Genomic DNA, 14,169 nt, shown 5'->3' on the forward strand with positions numbered 1-14,169 from the left:
GTGCGCATAATTTATGACGAGGCCTGCCCCTAGTCTTAAATTATTTGCATCCTCTGGCAGCGCAGGAGATTTCAAAAACCGGCATAAAAAAACTTTTTTTTATAAATTCCCCTACAAAGTGTATTAAAAAGCTTTAGAAACTTCATTTTCAAATGTCCTATTAGGAAATTCTAGTTAGTAGATAACTCTAGATGGGGGTCCCCCATACTGACTCCCCGATCCTAAGATCAATAACTTTTTACCAAGATGTAAGCTAGCTCTTTGTTGCACTGAAGGGCAGGCCTGAGCCCCTCTGAGCACCGAAACTCCTCTGGTTTCCACTCAGATCATCTCCCCCGGTCCTCTTGATTGACAGGACCAGCCATCTTGCCTAGTCCTATAATCTCGTGCTTGTGTCGTAGTCTACACTATCGATGCCTCTGCAACGCACGACATGCGGCTAGGGTCCCTTTAAGATGTGATAAATGTAATTTTTCGTGATGCCAGTTGCATTTCAGCAACAAGGGATTAAATCCCCCTAAATTGGTGGACCCCAGGTGTAGGATTGCCAGAGTGGTATGAGGGTTGCCTATAGTGTCCCTTGGGTGCGGCTTTAGCACTTATCACGGTGCTCCTACCTGGATATCTGGGAACCCCAAGCGTGGTCGTCCTCAGCAGTGAAAATAGGGTGAATAGCTGAGGAATTGGCTGAATAAATTGAGTCCAGACTGGTATTGAAGTAGTTAAATGCAGCTTTACTTGAATAAACAGTAATCTAAACAGTTTCCAGACTTGGCCCTGATTCCCAGCAGATTTTAGCATGAAAATGGCAGACAGCAACTTCTGCAACAAATTCCTCCTGAATCTGTACTGTCTCAGCCCTGCTATGTTTTCTGGTTTAAATAGGAATATTTCCTTTAGCGTGCTTTCTGCTGCCACTTCTTACTCTTTGTAGTCTTCCTGGCTTCAAAGTTACTAAGCTTGGCTTTTAGGGAGAGCTTAGTCCCACAGGGACGGGCTACTGCTTTTCTCCCTACAACATGGACTACAGGAACTAACTCCTTCTGACTAGATCGTACCCTCTCTTTAGAGGAGAGTCAGAGAGCTGGAAAAAGGATACCAGACTCTGCTACCTAGCACTGCCAAGTTTGCTGCCACCTGCTGGTGAACCAGGTTATCACATGAACAAAAACAAATGCATAAGAGGAGATGCACACTACTTAGGCTGAGTTCACACGGGCGTTGTGGGAAAATGTGCGGGTGCGTTGCGGGAACACGCACGATTTTTCCGCGCGAGTGCAAAACATTGTAATGCGTTTTGCACTCGCGTGAGAAAAATCCTGCATGTTTGGTACCCAAACCCGAACTTCTTTACAGAAGTTCGGGCTTGGCATCGGTGTTCTGTAGATTGTATTATTTTCCCTTATAACATGGTTATAAGGGAAAATAATAGCATTCGGAATACAGAATGCATAGTAAAATAGCGCTGGAGGGGTTAAAAAAATAATAAATAAATAATAATTTAACTCACCTTAGTCCACTTGATCGCGCTGCCCGGCTTCTCGTCTGTCTCCTTTGTTGAACAGGACCTGTGGTGAGCATTCATTACAGGAACAGGACCTGTGGTGACGTCACTCCGGTCATCACATGATTCATCACATGATCCATCACCATGGTAAAAGATCATGTGATGGATCATGTGATGACCGGAGTGACGTCACCACAGGTCCTGTTCCTGTAATGAATGCTCACCACAGGTCCTGTTCAACAAAGGAGACAGATGAGAAGCCGGGCAGCGCGATCAAGTGGACTAAGGTGAGTTAAATTATTATTTATTTATTTTTAACCCCTCCAGCGCTATTTTACTATGCACTCTGTATGCAGAATGCTATTATTTTCCCTTATAACCATGTTATAAGGGAAAATAATAATGATCGGGTCTCCATCCCGATCGTCTCCTAGCAACCGTGCGTGAAAATCGCACCGCATCCGCACTTGCTTGCGGATGCTTGCGATTTTCACGCAACCCCATTCACTTCTATGGGGCCTGCGTTGCGTGAAAAACGCAGAATATAGAGCATGCTGCGATTTTCACGCAACGCACAAGTGATGCATGAAAATCACCGCTCATGTGAACAGCCCCATAGAAATGAATGGGTGCGGATTCAGTGCGGGTGCAATGTGTTCACCTCCCGCATCGCATCCGCGCGGAATACTCGCACGTGTGAACGCAGCCTTAGAGGACCTGAAATAAAGCCATAAGATGACATAGTTATTGAACATACAGGCAGAAGAAGGGCGCAGGAGTGGTAATGCCGCTAGGGGCGTTACACCTCTGCTTCCCCAGCAGCACAGTTGACTACTTCTGCCTGTACTCCAATGATTACAAAAAACAAAATGGCTGCACACCATTATATATACAAACAATAGAGCTAAGAAATGGGGGTCATTCTAGATAAAAGTGGCACAATACCGACTATAAATGAGTATACATGAATAATGGAAGCTCTTAGCGCACATACGTGTCAGGCCCATCTACCAGGCGTCAAGGTGGCTAAGAGCTTCCATTATTCATGTATACTCATTTATAGTCGGTATTGTACCACTTTTATCTAGAATGACCCCCATTTCTTAGCTCTATTGTTTGTATATATAATGGTGTGCAGCCATTTTGTTTTTTGTAATTATGTTTGCTTCATGGATATGCACCTGTGATCCTGAAGGTTTTAGTCTACATTTTCTTGTACTCCAATGATGTCATCCTCCACCTGAAAGAAAAGAGGCTCAGCTTGTGTGGAGGATGACGCCATCTGCACTGCTGGGTATTACTTGGCAAAAAGGTGGGCATTACTTGTACTACAGCTGGTACCATGGCTGGTATTACATAGTGTGCTTGGAATGAAGCTTTTCTTTTGGGTTGATCACAATGTATACATCATAGGAAGATTGCCCAACCCCTTAATCTCCCCACCCACGATACAGATATCTCTATGACATATCAAGTAAAAAAAATAGAAGAGCAGCACACAATATATCAGCAGGTGCAATACCTTGAAAAGGGCCACGGGACCTGGTCCAAATTAGATATACAGAAGGAAAAATCCAAGGCAGCACACAAGTTATCCGTGAAAAAAAGGGTGTTTATTGACCCATGTGGACAGCAACGTTTCAGCTCTCTCACTGGAGCCTTTGTCAAGCCATGGCTTGACAAAGGCTCCAGTGAGAGAGCTGAAACGTTGCTGTCCACATGGGTCAATAAACACCCTTTTTTTCACGGATAACTTGTGTGCTGCCTTGGATTTTTCCTTCTCTATGACATATCAAATATTTGTTAAAATACAAGGTAAAGTTAATATATGTTAATAGATATTGATGTAGACTTTAAAGGGGACGTTTTCTGCGGACCCCCAGGGTGGCTGGTCCCAGAGTGGGAATTATACTTACCTCTGGGTTCTGTCTCTCCCCTGGCTCCACCACATGTCCTGGGTCTCCTCGCATCAACATTCAGTTTGACTTGGGTCATGTGATCACCGCAGCCAATAACTGTCCGCATTAGTGACTTGTCACCTATGCAGCACCTCACCCAATGCCATGATGCATGGGTGACACACCACGGCTATGGCCAGTCAATGGATGCAGAGGCCACGTGACCCGCGTCAAGGCAGATGTTAACTTGGGGAGATCGAGGAGCTTCGGCGGAGCCGAGGGAGCGAGGGAACCAGAACCCAGTGGCGAGGATCATGAAGTATAATTCCCACCACGGGTCCAGCCTTGTGGAAGGGTTCGCAGAAAAGGTTCCAAGGTGTGAAGAATTCCTTTAAGCTACCATATGGCTCCAGCAGGGCAAATCGGGCCATGGTTATAAATGTCTTCTTCTGATGAGTAACTGGAGAATAAAGAGCACAAAAGCTGTAATCTATCTCTAATGTGAATGTTTGACTATATGATGATGATGATGATGATGAATCGGCTAACATGGAGGCACACCCAGATACCTAACCTTCCACACCGCGCTTTATACAATGAGAAAACATGTTACACATATCTTGCTATACAATAAAGATGATGGAGGAATGTAGTCTGAGCTAACTCTATTTCTTACATTGCAGTTCTCTACAAGCTTTAAGATGTTCATTGATAACTGGAACATACAGACTGCACTGTGGTTAAAGAGGTATGACAGTCTTAAAGGGGTTGTGCCATAAAAATAAACTTTAGAATGGAAAGTAGTTTATCAAGTTCTCTAGCTCCCATTCCTCCGTGGATTGTTTTTATTTTCATCCCCCCCTCCAAATTTACCTAATTTGCCGTTTTCTCTTATCCCCCATGCTTGAATCCTACTTCCTGGTTTGTCATGTGACTGCTGTCCCATCATGCCCCAGGTCAGTGAGATGTGACCTGTCATCAGCAGATCATGTGACACTGACCAGTTTATTTTCTACCTCCATGTACTCAAAATGTTCTGTGTAACTGGATTTATAACAGATGCAACTTGTGCCAGTGCCCAACATGTGTTAGAAAATCCATCCTTATGTTTTTCTATTTGTCTGTTATCTGTCTATTGTCTGTCGGTCTATCCATTCATAACTGACATGTAACTGACACAAAGGAGTGGTTATTGAAGGGAAGGAAAAGAAGCGCAGTGAGCATGTGCGTCCTGTATTACAAGGCTCCACTACAGGACGTAACCAACAGCAACAGAAATCCAAACTGATTTGCCACAAGGTGCAATGGTAGGCTGATAACTAGATTTGATAAATGGCGGTATTTTGGGAAAGTGATATAACAGTTGGGCGGAATACATTTATATGAGTGGCACAACCCCTTTAATGTCAATGTCTTCCTGTACATATAAATCTGTTGTGGGCATATTGCAAATATCATAGTAAAAACTGTAATAGGAGCACAAGGTGTGACCCTAATAGAGTTTTAATATTTTCTATCAGAAATTCATTGATAAAGTGAAGCGCCACCTTGCATGAGAACTAGTAATAACATGAGGTTAGTTGTGCAAAAGTCCCTATAGTAATGGATAAAATGGTATATTTCCTGACAGCGCTTTGCAGATCTGCCAGGTTGCTTAAAGGGGTTGTGTCATCTCAAGCATTGGTGGCGTATCGCTATGTCCGATAGGTGAGGGTCCCACCTCTGGGACCCACAGCTATCTCTAAAACGGAGCCCACAAAGTGGAGGAGAGCGGACTGCCCCCCATTCATTTCTATGAGACTGGCGAAAATAGCTGAGCTCTATGGGACTTCCGAAAATAGACGAGTGTGGGTCCCAGAGGTGGGACCTGCACCTATCAGACATTGGTGGCATATCCTAATGATATGCCACCAATGCTTGAGATGACACAACCCCTTTAATGCTACAAGCTGTGGCCTCCTGCACACGAAAGTGTGCTGCCCGTTTCCGTATTGCGGACCGCATATGCGGATCCGCAATACACGGGCGCCGTTCCGTGGGCATTCCGCATCACGGATGCGGACCCATTCACTTCAATGGGTCAGCGAATCCGGAGATGCGGAATGGTGCGGAACGGAAGCACGGAACCCTACGGAAGCACTACGGAGTGCTTCCGTGGGGTTTCGTCCCGTACTTCCGTTCCGCAAATAGATAGAACATGTCCTATCTTTTTGCGGAACGGTGGATCGCTGACCCATTAAAGTGAATGGGTCCACGATCCGCTACGGCTGCCCCATGGTCGGTGTTCGTGCTATGCAGCCTGCAATTTGCGTGCCGCAGCACGGCCACGGGGCGCACACGTTCATGTGCAGGAGGCCTGTTACTGAGAGGTTTGCAGTCCGTTCACAGGAAATATTACTTATGCATATCAGACTGATTTGTCATGTCCCAACTTAAGGCTTGTTAAAAAGTCGGATTTTGACTCATAGGGAGGCACTTCCACTAGGTGGCGCCGGTGACATGGTTCTCTTTCCTTGGGACACACATATTTGCCTATTTTATTCCAATGGAGTGCTTCCAGTAAGTCTCCATACAGAGCTGGTCTCTTAAAGAACAACCAGTACCCTGCCTAACAGGGGTGCATTTAGCCTTTCTGCTGCCTAAGGCAAAAACTGAAATGAACCCCCCCTCCCCATGCAAAATTATTAACCTAACCCCTTCCCTCCAGCCTTACTGTAAAGCCATACTTGAAAAGCATTACATATAGTATTACAAAACATACTGGTTAATATAGCGATACAGTTGAATATGCAGAGATGAACGCTTCCACAATGAAAGCGCTCATTGCCCAAGGCCTTTCCGCTGCCCCCCTCTTGCCCTTACCTGGTGCTGCCTGAGGCCATCGCCTCACCTTGCCTCATTGGCTGTGCACCCCTGCTTCCTAAGCTACATCCAAGGCATTGCACTCAGCCAGCCACAATCCTACTCCACACTGTTGAGGGGCAAGCTCCCCGAAACAGCTGTCCACAGATAGATATTTGGCTTGTCTATTTTCCATTGTCATGCCCAAAGGCTTGTTAAAAAGTTGGACTTTGACTCATAGGCAGACACTTCCACAAGGTGGCGCTAGTGAGAGGGTTTCGCTTTCCCTGGGAGATACCTCTTTGTAGACTAATTAGTAGAGAAGATACAGTACAGACCAAAAGTTTGGACACACCTTCTCATTCAAAGAGTTTTCTTTATTTTCATGACTATGAAGGCATCAAAACTATGAATTAACACATGTGGAATTATATACATAACAAACTAGTGTGAAACAACTGAAAATATGTCATATTCTAGGTTCTTCAAAGTAGCCACCTTTTGCTTTGATTACTGCTTTGCACACTCTTGGCATTCTCTTGATGAGCTTCAAGAGGTAGTCCCCTGAAATGGTCTTCCAACAATCTTGAAGGAGTTCCCATAGATGCTTAGCACTTGTTGGCCCTTTTGACTTCACTCTGCGGTCCAGCTTACCCCAAACCATCTCGATTGGGTTCAGGTCCGGTGACTGTGGAGGCCAGGTCATCTGGCGCAGCACCCCATCACTCTCCTTCATGGTCAAATAGCCCTTACTTTCAAAGTTTTCCCAATTTTTGGGCTGACTGACTGACCTTCATTTCTTAAAGTAATGATGGCCACTCGTTTTTCTTTACTTAGCTGCTTTTTTCTTGCCATAATACAAATTCTAACAGTCTATTCAGTAGGACTATCAGCTGTGTATCCACCTGACTTCTCCTCAACGCAACTGATGGTCCCAACCCCATTTATAAGGCAAGAAATCCCACTTATTAAACCTGACAGGGCACACCTGTGAAGTGAAAACCATTTCAGGGGACTACCTCTTGAAGCTCATCAAGAGAATGCCAAGAGTGTGCAAAGCAGTAATCAAAGCAAAAGGTGGCTACTTTGAAGAACCTAGAATATGACATATTTTCAGTTGTTTCACACTTGTTTGTTATGTATATAATTCCACATGTGTTAATTCATAGTTTTAATGCCTTCAGTGCGAATCTACAATTTTCATAGTCATAAAAATAAAGAAAACTCTTCGAATGAGAAGGTGTGTCCAAACTTTTGGTCTGTACTGTATATGTTCACCGCATTCCCTCCACGCTGAGATAAGCAGGTTACAGAGAGAATGGATAGCATGGATCCCGTATAGGTCGCCAAGGTGAAATGTAGGGAATGTAGTCTGTTGCAGCACATACGAAATCAAATTCCATTTAAACATTTTGCAGATTAAAATGATAAAAAATCCACCACATTTAAAAAAAATTCTAATTCATTCACAAAAGTTCTTTAACAAATCTGTTGCATGTGAATATACCCTTAGTGTATGATCAGGCGGAGGACTACGGGTGCGGTTTTCAGCAGGGATGCAGTGTCGCAGGTGCACTGAAAGTGCCTTTTATTGTTTTCAATTGGAGGCTGCGCTATGTGGCCGAGGATTTCTGCTGCATAGACCTATGGTTATAAGATCCCTCCCAAGGCCGCAGCGGGACCCTGCTTGCGGTGTAGCTCCATTCACTGCAGCCAGGGACGTAACTACCATGCGACTGCTATGGCCCCAGGGAAGAGGGGGCCCAGTCTTAGTTGGAATCATCCCCTCTTCTACTGCAGGTGAAAACTTGGTCATGACTCTACCCTCTAAAGGAACAACTTTTAGCAAACAAGGCAGTGAAAAAATGGGCCAAGGGTCATTGAAAGGGGTTTAGGCAAAAACCCTTATGCCCTGTGTGGGGGGCCTGGTTTGATCCTTGCTATGGGGCCCTTATTTCTCTATGTACGCCATGAAAACCCACTGCAGAAATCACAGCACCGCGCAGCCATTCCTGCCATTGGACAAAATCCTCCGCCTGAACATACCCTTAGGCCTATTTCACACGAGCGTTGCGGGAAAAGGTGCGGATGCATTGCAGGAACACGCGCGATTTTTCCGCGCGAGTGCAAAACATTGTAATGCGTTTTGCACTCGCGTGAGAAAAATCGCGCATGTTTGGTACCCAAACCCGAACTTCTTCACAGAAGTTCGGGCTTGGGATCGGTGTTCTGTAAGATTGTATTATTTTCCCTTATAACATGGTTATAAGGGAAAATAATAGCATTCTGAATACAGAATGCATAGTAAAATAGCGCTGGAGGGGTTAAAAAAATAATAATAATAATTTAACTCACCTTAATCCACTTGATCGCGAAGCCCGGCATCTCCTTCTGTCTTCATCTTAGCTGTGCAGCAACAGGACCTGTGGTGATGTCACTCCAGTCATCACATGATCCATCACATGATCTTTTACCATGGTGATGGATCATGTGATGTCCGGAGTGACGTCACCACAGGTCCTGTTGCTGCACAGCTAAGATGAAGACAGAAGGAGATGCCGGGCTTCGCAATCAAGTGGATTAAGGTGAGTTAAATTATTATTATTATTTTTTTAACCCCTCCAGCGCTATTTTACCATGCATTCTGTATTCAGAATGCTATTATTTTTTATGTTATAAGGGAAAATAATAATGATCGGGTCTCCATCCCGATTGTCTCCTAGCAACCGTGCGTGAAAATCGCACCGCATCCGCACTTGCTTGCGGATGCTTGCGATTTTCACGCAACCCCATTCACTTCTAAGGGGCCTGCGTTGCGGGAAAAACGCAGAATATAGAGCATGCTGCGATTTTCACGCAACGCACAAGTGATGCGTGAAAATCACCGCTCATGTGAACAGCCCCATAGAAATAAATGGGTCGGAATTCAGTGCGGGTGCAATGCGTTCAACTCGCGCATCGCATCCGTGCGGAATACTCGCCCGTGTGAAAGGGGCCTTAGGCTCCCTTCACAGTTTTCAATATAATTTAATATGCTTTTCTCAGTGGCTTTGAAAGGGTTTTCCAAGATTTTTTAAATGATAACCTATCCTGTGGATAGGTCATCACTATTTGATCGGTGGGGGTCTAAAGGCCCTATGACACTGGTAGATAATCGCTAAGATCATCGCTAACAAGCATTTGTATGAACGCTAGTTAGCAATGATCTGGCAGTGTAAGGGCTGTTTCACACGAGCGGATGCCGTGCGTGACATCCGCTCCGTGAATGACAGCCAAGACCCGATGCGGACAGCAGAGGCACGGAGCAGTAACATGATTGATAATGCTCTGTGCCTCTCTGTGACCTCTTTACTACGAAATCACAGTGACAACTTTATCTCATTGTGATTTCGTAGTAAAGAGATCACAGAGAGGCACGGAGCATTATCAATCATGTTACTGCTCCGTGTCTCTGCTGTCCGCATCGGGTCTTGGCTGTCATTCACGGAGCGGATGTCACGCACGGCATCCGCTCGTGTGAAACAGCCCTAATACTGCCGCCGATTACCAGATGAACGAGCAAACGAGTAATCAGTGTCTTTCAGCATGCTTAAAAATAATAGTTTGCCGGCGGCAGATTGTGCCGTATAATCAGCGGCAAACAAAAGGTTCTGTATTGGGACGAGTGATGGCATTAGTGATCGCTTGTCCCCATACTGAGGAGGAGATCACTGCATGTAATTGAAGTGGTCTCCTCCGCTAGTAAGCATGCGATTACTGGAAAGGAACGCTTCCTTCCCGACCATCGCCTGCTTAATCTGCAGGTGTGTAATAGGGCCTTAACACTCGGGACCCCCGCTGATCAGCTGTTTGAAAAGACACTGGCACTCCTGTAAGTGTCGCGGCCCTCTCATAGCTTTCCCTAGGCCGTGTGATGTCACATTCATCGGTCACATGGCCTAGGAGCAGCTCAGTCACGTTCAAGTGAATGGGGCTGAGCTGCGCTTGATAAGCAGAGAGAATGGCACGGCGGTACTGAGAGTGCCAGAGTCTTCTCAAACAGATGATCGGCGGGGGTCCACGGTGTTGGACCCCCACCGATCAGATACTGATGACCTATCCAAAGGACAGGTCATCAGTGAAAAAAAATCTCAGAAAATCCCTTTAAAATCACTAGGGACCCAAAAAAAAAGCATTTCATATTTCACTATTGGTCCTCAGCTAACAGCTGGTCACAGGGGTTTTTGCAAAAAAAAATAAAAGCATTCAAGAAACATAAAAAAAGCCACCGAAAAATTGGCAATTTTGGTTAAAAAATGCTGTGTGAAGCCACAAGCGGTACAGAATATGGGCTCATGCACACAAACGTATATACTTTCCGTGTTCTGTATACGGAACCACTCATTTCAATTTGTCCGCAAAAAAACCCTGAAGTTACTCCGTGTGCATTCCGTTTCCGTATGTCCGTTACGCAAAAAAATAGAACATGTCCTATTATTATCCGCATTATGGACAAGGATAGGACCGCTCTATCAGGGGCCAGCTTTTCCGTTCCGCAAAATATGGAATGCACACGGACGTCTTCCGTATTTTTTTGCGGACCTCAAAATACATACGGTCGTGTGCATGAGCCCTATGTCAGAGTCTGTTCAGTGAAAAATGGATGCTTTTTCACTGACCAGACTGACACGTTCTGTACCGCTTGTGTGAATAAGGCCTTAGAGTGAATTGACTGCTGCTCACGTTATGACTGTTTGCGTTTTCTTCTGTATTGCACAGAGTATGTTATGAACGCGCCACTTCTAGCCCGACAGCTCGGACCTTCCTATTGTCAGCGGTTTGGCATGGCGTATACCCAGGATACTACCTGACCTTCTTTACTGGAAGTTTAATGACGCTGGCAGCACGAAACGTGAGTATCTATAATGAGACATGTTGTCACGGCCTCATTCACACACGGCAGACTGCAGAACGATGGATGTCTCTCCCATTTTTAGCTCTGTATGTTTTCCCTGGACACTGAGCGGCCACTGGAGCTCCAGCCATAGCAGCTTCTATAGGAGGCCTGAGAATTGTGGGGCCCCACAAGTGCATGGATGAGGGGTTATCCCGTGATTGATGTAAAAAATGAAAATCAGATCAGCTCAGTGAGATGGACAAAAAATAAGGAAAAGAACAAACAGCAGGTGGCGCTACACAAACACATTTTATGGAATAGCTCACTGGCGTTGCAAAATGTTTAATTGCATGAAATCACAAAAGTATTCAGATCCAGGTGCTGGTTTGAAAAATGTAGAATATGTTTTGTGACACAACCCCTTTAGGGTGGGTTCGCACTAGCATTATTGCATTCCGTTAGAGGTTCCATTTATAATGGAACATAACGGAATGCCCAGACGGGATGCAACATGGAAGCCTTTAAAGGGAATCTGTCACCTAGTTTGAGCATATTAAACTGTTAACATAACAATGTTCAATAAAATACCTTCATTCCAGCATGGGTCTTCTTTCTTTTATTCAAGTTTTCATTTTGATAAAAAAGTGATTTTTCAGATATGCTAATTAACCTTCAAGGTGCCCAGAGGGGCGATAGTCCTCTCCTCTAGTGCCCAGTAACGCCCCCCTGCAGTGCCCAGCCCGCCTTTCTTTCAAGCCCAGCACGCCTCCTCATAAATAAATTTACTCCCACATCCGAGCCGAATGGCGCCGCCCCCTCCGCTACGTCATGTAATTTATTCACCCCACGGTCCTTGCGTCCTCCTTTCTTGAAATCTCACGCAGCCGCAGTATCGCTGACTGCCTGCGCCTGTCCGATCCTACGGCTCCTGAGGCAACAGCGCTCTGATTACGTCACTGGGCTCAGCGCATGCCCAGTTACACTATTGAGGCTGTTGCCCTCAGGAGCCGGAGTATCGTACAGGCGCAGGCAGTCAGCGATACTGCGGCTGCGCGAGATTTCAGGGGCAAGAAAGGAAATAACGCCCCTCTGGCACCTTGAAGGTTAATTATCAAAATGAAAACTTGAATAAAAAAAAGACCACCCATGCTGGAATAAAGGTATTTTATTGAACATTGCTATGTTAACAGTTTAATATGCTCAAACTAGGTGACAGATTCCCTTTAAAGAGGACCTGTCACCTCTCCTGACATGCCTGTTATAATAGCTCCATGCATTCACCATGTAATAACCATTCTGGAGCCTCTATTCTTATGGCTCTAGGTTGTGCCATTCCTTTATTATTTCTACTAGAAGTTATGAATGAATTGCTAGCAGTCTGCAGTAAGGGTATAGAGGGGAGGTAACCAGTTGGGGGGGTGTACCTGCACAGACTCACTCTATCCAATCAGTGCTGCCATTGTCAGACTGTGCAGGTACACCCCCAACTGGTTACCTCCCCTCTGTACCCTTACTGCAGACTGCTAGCAATTCATTCATAACTTCTAGTGTAAATAATAAAGGAATGGCACAACATAGAGACATAAGAATAGAGGCTCCAGAATTGTTGTTACATGGGGAATGCATGAAGCTATTATAACAGGCACGTCAGGAGAGGTGACAGGTCCTCTTTGAGAGGCATTCTGCTCTGTCCTAATAGAAGTCTATGGGCAAGCATAACAGAGCGGTTATCCTTGCACATAGACTTCTATTAGGACGGAGCAGAATGCCTCTTAAAGGCTTCCGTTTTGCATTCCGTCTGGGCATTCCGTTATAAACTGAACCTATAATGGAATGCCATAACGCTAGTGCGAACCCACCTTTAAAGGGGTTTTCCTGGAGTACTATATTGATCTGATAGGTGGAGGTCTGACTCTGGCCAACCCCACTAATTGGCTGTTTGAAGAGGCTGCGGCGCTCCATTGAGTGCTGTGGCCTCTTCCTAGACCAGTGATTCCACTATACAGTGTACTGCGCTGCGCTTGGTGTGCTGCGAGGAGGCTGCAGCGCTTGTCTGAGTGCTGCAGCCCTTTGAAACAGCTGATCGGCTGTGGTGTTGGGAGTTGGACCCTCACCGATCAGATATCGATGAACTATCCTGAGGATACGTGATCAATATTGTACTCGCAGTAAAATCCCTTTAAGCAGGTATGATCTGATGTATGACACTATATCCATACCTTGGTTGATGCTCAAGTAAAAGCGGTTTTGCTGATGCCTGAATTACTACAATTCACTTGACTGCCGTCATGGCGGGGTGGGCCACTCCTGGTGGCTGTGGGGCTCTTGCTTTGTGACTGTTCTTTTGAGAATTTCTCCAACTGTATGAGACCTGTCATCACTGTATGATGACAGACTATGACAGATATGGCAGCACAGACTTTAGTCACCTACAGTATATTGGATATTTACCACAAATTCCATACATTTGGAAGCTCCTGCTGAGCATATCCCCAGAGGTGTAGCTCATGAAATCCCTAGTGTAATATTACACCCCCCATATAATTCGATGGTCAGCCATGTTATACATGGTTGAGGCAAGTCATACAGAGGAGGAGATGCATTTTGCCGTAGCTTTCCACTCTGGTTAATAAAAGGGGTCAATGTATGGGACTAGCATGTAGACACTGTGTCATGATATTATGTTGGCCCTATATGTTGGTATAATTGTTGGCATTATTTGGTTGCATTATTTTTCCCTCCTTCAGAAAAATGAGAGGAGCAGTGCTGGACCGGGGCCGCCTAGGGCCCCCAGTAAAATTCATTCTTAGGGCCCATTGTACAGCTAGAGTACATGCAGATATTGCGTGCTACACAGTAACAGGCAGCAGCATGACACTATGGGGGTCCCTGCAGCAGCTTCGAGAAGGCAGGCCTCTGGGGAAAGAGGATACTGGCCGGCCTGCCTCTGTACCTGGGGGTCATCTCAGCCATCTGATGCATCTGTCTTTAACGGTGGGTAGCTTGTCCAGTGTTTATATGGACACATAGGCTAGTTAAGATGCTGG

The 14,169-nt window shown here is 45.4% G+C and overlaps 1 protein-coding gene across 1 annotated transcript in view; it reads left to right on the forward strand.

Moving 5' to 3' along the window:
* Positions 1–14,169, forward strand: part of MBOAT2 (membrane bound O-acyltransferase domain containing 2) — a 272,749-nt gene that overhangs the window by 247,956 nt on the left and 10,624 nt on the right. Inside the window, exons 10-11 of the mRNA XM_040427503.1 lie at positions 4,089–4,153; positions 11,005–11,137. Coding sequence (XP_040283437.1) covers positions 4,089–4,153; positions 11,005–11,137 — 198 coding nt within the window. The remainder of the gene's footprint in view (positions 1–4,088; positions 4,154–11,004; positions 11,138–14,169) is intronic.

Source organism: Bufo bufo, chromosome 4 (genome assembly GCF_905171765.1).
Source record: "Bufo bufo chromosome 4, aBufBuf1.1, whole genome shotgun sequence".
Taxonomy (NCBI): domain Eukaryota; kingdom Metazoa; phylum Chordata; class Amphibia; order Anura; family Bufonidae; genus Bufo; species Bufo bufo.